At 36.9% G+C, this 8492-nt stretch overlaps 1 protein-coding gene across 1 annotated transcript; it reads right to left on the reverse strand.

Moving 5' to 3' along the window:
- Positions 1–213: 213 nt before the first annotated feature.
- LOC131640810 (phospholipase A1-II 1-like) lies at positions 214–2095 on the reverse strand. Its single transcript, XM_058911189.1, has 2 exons — positions 1310–2095; positions 214–1015 (listed from the first exon to the last, which is right to left on the reverse strand). The coding sequence occupies exons 1-2, from the start codon at positions 1967–1969 to the stop codon at positions 407–409; spliced, it is 1269 nt and encodes a 422-aa protein (XP_058767172.1). The 5' UTR covers positions 1970–2095; the 3' UTR covers positions 214–406.
- Positions 2096–8492: the final 6397 nt, after the last annotated feature.

Below are 8492 nucleotides of genomic sequence, written 5' to 3' on the forward strand. Positions count from 1 at the left end.
AAAAAAATTTAACTAAAAATTTAGTTAATTTTTGAGCTGAATCAATTCTTATCAAATTGATCATAATTCGACTCAATTCTAATCATTTCCGGTCCTATGTATATGTATAGATTGACCCAGGCAAATCAGGAGATCATGACACATCGTGTAGTATTTTACCACAATGTGCTAGAAATAATCATTTCTAAATAAAAATTTATTTAATATATGGAATGTCCATAATGGAAATCAATCTAGGGATACATGACACAAGAGAAATCAATCCATGGAATCAAGAGATACCCAACAAGCTAAAAAAAAAATCAACATAGACACAAACAAGTAAAACAAAAGCATAAACAATTGGACTCTCAAAGTCAACGATGCAACCAAAACGAAAACAACTCAAATTATATAAAAAAATTGATTAAAAATAAGCATTATCCTCATGATCCACAAGCTTCCAAGAACCATCCAATTGTTGAACCATACCCTTATTCTCCACAACCTTCCATGACACAGGTACATGATACTCATCTTTCAAACCATCCCTAGATTTATTAACAAGTGCAACATCACGATTAACCTCAAGTTTAAACCCTCCTTTACTCCCTTGTGTCCCCGCCACTCCATGCAAATAGATCTCCAAACTATGCTTACTGAACGGATTCACAGAACTCTTCAAATACATAGATTCTGTTGTGTCAATTTTCAACTCTTCCCCAACATCTGAATACCCTATCAAAGGATAGTTTGGTACAATATCTAACTCATTTCCGACGCGTAATATCGAGAGATCTTTGCAACTTGAAAATGCCTTTAGAAAGTTTTTGTCACCAACTCTTGGACTTGCTAATACTATGGCTGCAACTGGCGATGCCTTGAGAGATGGGTCACTTGGTTTGTTGTAACCATTTGTAACAATGTCCACTGCGTTTAGAGTTGCGAGTGCAGCACCTAAACTATGGCCGGTTATAGTTATGCTTGTTTCTTCATTCTTGTATTTTTCTACCAACCTTTTCACCTCAGTTAAAACCTGCACAAATCAATAATCATCAAAATAATGCAACAAAGTTATTGGTATTAAAATAACTAAAGAGTTTGTAAAAAACAGTAAAAGTATGCTCTGTCAACGTCTCAGGCTCGAATTCCCTAGATGCTAATAATCTAAAGTTTTCAAAAAATTTAAGGACTAAAACTAAAAAATTTTAACATTCAGGGATTATTTTCGAAAAAAATCCAGATTACAGGCTAAAAACAAAAACACGCTAATTTACAGGGATCAACATACTATTTAAGCCAATAAGATAATAACATGAATTGGTTTTACCTGTTCTTGGGCACTGGTCTTATTGAATGGAGATTCTTGATTTTCAGAAGTATAAATGGAGTACCAACCTTGATGCACTTTAGGAACAACAACGTTGTTATTACCAAACACTTTAGGAGCAGGAACCAAAAGAAACTCAAGATCATCAATCCATTCCAATGTCTGAACCGTTCCTCTCCAAGCTACGACGATATCTCTTCTCCCTAAGGCCTTTTTCCCTTCATCAGTAGCCACAGCGACATACCCGATCCAGTTTGATTCCTTACACCAAACATCATCACAAGAAGACTTCACAATGAAAGCTTCGGGAACAGCTATTTGGGAAGTTGCATAAATATACTTTGTCACAGAATATTTAAATGGATTTCCGTTTTCCAGATAGACTTTTGGGAAGAAATCTTTTTTTGCATACCTACAAGTACCAGCAAACTTTGATGTTTTTTCTGAGTTGAAAGCATCGTAGGTTGCTTGTGCCATTTCACCGTAGTGGATTATATAACGTCGTAGGTCGATGTCGAGAGGGTCTAATAGTCCTTTCCAATGGTTTTCGCCGCTGAGTTGTTTCCATTTAATTGCTATGCTGCTGGTGTTGCTGCTGATGTTATCTATGCTGCTGTTGCTGCTGTTTGCTATGTTCTTGTTGCTGCTGTTGTTGCCCATTTTCTTCTTTAAATTGTTTCTTCACCTTTTGATCATGGTTCATGACTGCTACTACTATGCTTTTTATAAGGTACCGTAGAGAGCTTCACCAGAAACTTCATAAGTATTTATGTTATTAAAGAAATGATTTGCATTAGACTTTGTTAAGATATGACAACTGTGGTCTCAATTAATATAATTTGAGGTTGTTCCATGTTCTAATCATAGTATATTGTAGAATACTCCCTTTAGTCTTTGGTCTTTGATATGACAAAAAAATGTTTACCTCTTAGATGTGAAATGTTATTTTTATTAAAATGTGTTACATAGTGTGTATATGCTATATATACACAAAATGAAGGAGACATACTAACTTTTATATATACAAAAGAAATATTATGAATGTTGTAGTAAATAAATGGGATATTGAGTCTTTGAGTTAGTGTTCTATAATCAGGGTCGGTCCTTTGAACTTAGGTGTTTTGGACGAATCAAAAGAGTGGCGCCCCTATAATTTTTTAACAATAAATACATAGGGATAAAAGAAATAATTGGATAAAAAACACATTTTCATTTGACATTATGCAAAAAGAATAGAAATATAGATCTTTGAATCAATGTTTATACTACATCAAAACATAAATCACTATAAAAAGACTTATTCTTCTTCTTCTTCTTGATCCCGTCTTTTTTCCTATAAAAAATTGATCAAACCTTTAAAATTATTTAAATATCATCTTCTTAGCATTTTTTTGTTGCAAAATCGACTATAATTATATAATTATTTGGCAACAGATTGTCATGATATGTTATAACGGGTGCAGATCACTAAATAATTTGAAATTAATTTCATATCCATATTCAACACTCCCTCTTAAACTGGGCATAGACGTCAATCATGCCTAGTTTGAATCTCAAATTCTCAAAATTTGCTCTAGGTAGTGTCTAGGTCAAATATCCGCAGTTTGATGACTTGAAGGTGTAAGCACAAGTTTGATTATTCTGTCATTAGTTTTCTCCTTTATGAATTGTCGATCAATTTCCACATGTTTGGTTCTGTCATGGTGCACATGATTTTTTGCAATACTAATAGCAGCATTATCATTGCATAGTAAAATCACGGTGTGATCATTCTGGGCTCTAAGTTCTTCGAGTATCCTTTATATATTCCTTCATGAATTCCATGGGCCATGGATTTGAACTAAACTTTAACACTACTCAAAACTCAAGTAAGGCTATAAGAAGCTCTGTATCTGGTTTCTTCGTGAGAGATTGGAAATCCTCTCTCCATTCTAAGGATGTGGTACATATAGAAAACGTCCTTGGACCTGGATAAGAGACCAACTGGAGCGGTTTCCACTTATTTCGAGTGAAAGTATAAAAGTGGGACAAAACTGGACTTTCTTGCAATATTTGGAAAGATGGTGCCCCCTTGACATATTCTATACGCCACATAGCTCGTTAGGGGAAATGGAAGAAAACATTGTTTAGTTGGGGTGGCTAGGGCCAGGCCCAGCACGACGAACGGTTTAGGCACCTTTGGTGCCCATTTTGTTCATGAGACTTACGGAACGGTGTCGGGCACTTTCCCTTTCTTGGTAAAATCACCTTGCTTGTGTCCTTTGAATTATTCCTTCTATGGATCAATAAGATTATCTCAGTCTGTAGTCCTCAAGTACGTGGTTTGGGAGAGGGTGAAATGATTAATAAGTAAGGTTCCTACCTCTATTAGAACGTGCCCTATATGGTTCACTCGAATGGTACGGAGACACATCTTGTAAGCAAGCTTAGGGCGTGTACCTTAAAAAGGGTCTTGGGGCTAGTCCCTCGAGTAGGGCTTGGGACGGGTCTCTAAAACATCGTTATTAGTAGCACATGCAACATTAAGTATCTCCAATGATGTGATTACCTTGGGAAAATAAAATGGAGGAGAACCCTAAACTCATCAAGGATCTGGATAGCAGTTGTAAGCGTGATCAGAAAGGTTATCATTGCCTATTCTTTACAGCCCACGCTTATATAACAAGGTTAGTTTTATCCCAATTTCAAGCATGCCTTCAAATTATCATTTATCAGAGCAAGTTGTTCATATTCTCCAAATCTAGAGTTCTTCTATCTACACACCCACAAGTATACACCATTTTCCTTCTCTTCACACTTTTCCTTTTCAATCATGGTGATTATTAAAGAATTAGACAAGAGCTGCAAGGTGATAGAACCATTAAATGGTAGAGATTAGGCAGAAATGTATATGTGTTGCATGAAAAATGTTGAGCAAGTAGATGGATCAATCAACTTTAAGGTTTTAAAAATAAGTTTGTTTAGGAGTTATGAGAGCACTAGTAGTTCTGATAGCCATAATGTGAGAGATAGTGATCCCCCCACTCTAATTTCTCAAGCACCATGAATCAACTGATAACGTCTAGCTCTTTCAAGAAATCTGGCTTTGAAGATTATGTTTCGACGTGCACCAAGTAAGGTAAGATGGTCTCCTTCTGTAAAGGCCTGCATTTTTCCATAATGAGGGATGAGGAAGACTTTATCTTAAAGCCTTGCTCCAAGGGAAAGATAATGTGCACGACATCCCTTGGGACTCAGAGGGAAATTTATTCTACATGAACATTCTTGTGATTCAGGACTTAGGGGTGCTAAACCCCTTCACTGCATTTGAGTCTAAGATCCTCACCAACATCAATGTCTCCCATGCATAGATATCTCCCAATGGATGGACTTTCAACAAGGTGTTCAACGTCGTGTGTAGGAACCTATTGGTATCCCTAACTATAGGTATGTTTTTCTCTTTCCACTATACAATAACTACCAACAAAGGAAGATGAGTCACCATATAAGCCCTACCCTGCAAGGTTTTTGTCACCCCTCACTTAAACCACTATAAGAGCTAGAAATACATGGTCGTGAGAGTGAGGGGGAAAGGTGGTCATTCGATGGTCATGTATGATGAGGTGGGTGATGATCACTTCCCTTTATATTGGAAGAAGGATCCATCTGCAATAAATGGGTATAATTATGATTTCCTTAGTGCTATAGAGAAGGAAGTCCTGGATATCCTAGACGAGTCATGGATAATGAGTTCCAGTGAGGTGGTAGAATGGTTACAAAAAGATTGGCGACTACTTACGTAAGTCTACAAGACTTAACTCTCTTGCTTAAAAGCTTCAATAGTGAGAACACACGTCCACCTCAATGTATCAAAAGATACATGAGTGACACATAAGAGCATAAAACACGAAGAGCTTAAAGAACTCCCAAAAGAGCAACCCTTATTTCTCCCACGGATTTCCTTACAAGAAAGCTTGGCAAACTAGGTTTCCCAAGTTCCTTTTTATAGATACTTGCAGAATGGGCTTGGACTTCAATCTGAATCCAATCTTCTCTTTTCTGAAATAGCTGGAAGATATTTTTATAAATTAGGAACAAATAAAATAAAATAAAATCTTAGTTTTCTAAAAGAAATCTCAAAGATTCTTCAGCCTCAGAAAATAGAGGAAAGATGCAATAACAGTTGCATTACTCCATGTCTGTAATTGCTATAACTCTTCAATAGTGAAAGTTCCAACTCCACTACTTATGTTATGATTTGTTTTAAACACTACAATAAGATGTTCCTTGTTGTCAATATGTTCCAGAGTAATAACCTTTTCTTCCACAAAATTCTTGATTGATTGAATATCAAGATTCTTGTTCCAACCATGTTGAATTAATTATCTGATAATATTCAGAGTAACATAGTGTAATGTCAAGATATTATGGTTGACATTTTTCAATGTTTGTTGTATCAGTTCAGAGAAATATCCTCTTGATTCGCTAAGTTCAGCTGTAACATTTAATCGAGAAGTACATGCTTGCTTCTTCTTGATCTCGAAAAATAGACTATTTCTTAAGGCAAAACATCCATCAGTATTAGATACTTGCTCATTAAATTCAGTGATGTCCCCTTTATTAGGATGTATTAAAGTCACATTTTTGAATTGTTTAAGTTGTTCTTCAGTAAAGATTCACTTGTTGAGCTGAGAATCTACTGATTAAGTGGTTGTGAGATCACATATTTCCTCTCTCACTTCTTCATTAGTCTGCACTGAGTCATCAAGTTCTACACTTAGAAACTCCCCTACAAATTTATGTTTGGAGTAGAAGACTCTAAAAGCTGTGTTTTGTGTAACATAACCAAGAAATATTCCTTCATCTCTCATTGACTCTTTGGCAGTCAGAATATAGAATTTTTTCCAAAGACATGAAGATGTCTGATTGTAGGCTACTTCCCTTTCCATAACTCATAAGGAGTGATTGAAGTTCCTCTTCTCAAGGTTACCCTGTTATGGATGTAACATGCAGTATTCATGACTTCAGCCCAAAATTCTTGCGGCAATTGCTTAGAATGAAGCATGGTTTTAGGTGATTCTTATAATGACCTAGTCTTTTGCTTAATTATTCCATTTTGTTGTGAAGAGAACTCAAGATGAAATCCTTCTGAAGTACACAACTCATAGAACTTTGTATTTTTAAACTCTTTGTAATTATAACTTCTAACTGTAGTAACCTTACCATTTCCATCGTCTTGAATTTCTTCACATAAGATTTCAAAGACATCAAGAATGTCTGATTTTTCTTTTAGAAGTTTTATCCATGTAAACCCAGAAAAATCATCTATGACCAGAAAGGCATACCTTAGTTTTCCAGTTCTTCTATTGGCATTTGTCCTATCAGGTCCATGTGAATAAGTTCCAACACTTTGGAGGTAGTATGATATTGTAACATTAGGTGTGACATTATAGTTTTCTTCTTTAATTCACATGCATCACAGACTTGCTTTCCTCTGATCATGAGCTCTGGAATTCCTTTAATGACTCCTTTTAGTCTGATGTCCTTCATTCTGTTGAGCTAAATGTGTCCAAGTTTCTGGTGCCATAGCTTTACTTCATCCTCATTGGTTGTTGTACACGTGGAAGTTATTTGAGATTCCGACAAGTAGGAGTTGTCTTTATACCTTATACCCTTCATGAGAACAATATCTTTCTCATCTTTGACTAAGAATTCTGATTTGGTGAAATTTACTATCAACCCTTGATCACATAGCTGGCTGATGCTAATAAGATCAGCTGACAGTCCTTTCACGTGAAGATCATCTTCTAACTTTGGAAATCCAGCACACATCAACCTTTTTACTCCTTTAATTTCACCTTTAAACTCATCACCAAATCTAACAGCACCAGAGGGGTGATAACTGATATCTTCCAATGATTTGCGAATACTTATCATGTGTCTAGAGCATCCACTGCCAATGTACCAACTTTATCTCTTTATTTTTCTCAAGGTGGTATGAGCTATTAGGTTGACATCTCCTTTTTTGACACTTCTCTTTTTGTTAACTTGACCAGCTTTAAGATGAGCTGGAGATTTTTAATTTAGAAGAAATTTGTAGCAAAGTTCAGGAGTTGAAGAGTTGGAGTTTCATTGAGTCTGTCAAGATGTTGAAACATGTGGTTTGACATGTTTATCATTCTCTTCTTTTCAGCAGGAAAGGACTTTTCTGCAGACCTTTTCTTTTGAAGAGTATCCGAGTGATATCTGACTTTTGTGACTTCAACTTCTTGTATTATTCCAGTTACATTATTTATTCTTTTGAAGGAGTTTGTCAGGTTGTCAAACTTCGAATTTAAGAGAGTTACCTCAATCCTTATATGCATCTTGTTGATATAGGTAGTACCAATCAATCCTTATATGCACTCCTTCAACCATGTAGTCCCATACCCGCACGACCTCAAGTTCCCTCTGATTCCAATGTGGCAACCACCGTTGCCCCTTCGGCCTCAGGTGTTACATGCGGTGCAACCACCCCTCGCCTTCTTCGGCCTTGAGTGTTACTTGCTAACCAGGATCTGATACCATTTTTAATGCCCCAAACTGCTTTTGAGATGATCGACTGATCCCACAAACCAACACGATTCTTTTCGGCATGATTTTTCCTCACTCGCACGCTTTCCGAGAAACTTCCCAGAAGGTCACCCATCTCATAATTGCTCCAAGTCAAGAACGCTCCTCATGATCCCTTTCATTCCAATATGGTGACCACTCCTTTCCATATTCGGCCTCGAGTGTTACGTGCGGTGCAACCACCCATCACATTCCTCGAACTCGGGTGTTACATGCCCACCAGCTTCCGCATGGTTTGTCCTCGAACCACATCGTACTGGGAGAGGTCAAGCTCTGATAACATTTGTAACGCTCCAGACTACATTCGGGATGATCGACTGACCCTACAAACCAAAACGAATCTTTTCAACATAATTTATTCTCACTCACACGCTTTTTGAGAAACTTCCCAGAAGGTCACCCATCCCTAAATTGCTCCAAGTCAAGCATGCTTAACTGTGGAGTTCTTATGGAAGAGGCTACCAAAAAGAAGAAGCATCTTGGTTATATGTGTAGTATCTATCAATCCTTATATGCACTCCTTCAACCATGTAGTCTCATACCTGCATGACCTTGGGATCCCTCTCATTCTGATGTGGCGACCACCCTTGCC

The sequence above is a fragment of the Vicia villosa genome, unplaced genomic scaffold (assembly GCF_029867415.1).
Source record: "Vicia villosa cultivar HV-30 ecotype Madison, WI unplaced genomic scaffold, Vvil1.0 ctg.003327F_1_1, whole genome shotgun sequence".
Classification (NCBI taxonomy): domain Eukaryota; kingdom Viridiplantae; phylum Streptophyta; class Magnoliopsida; order Fabales; family Fabaceae; genus Vicia; species Vicia villosa.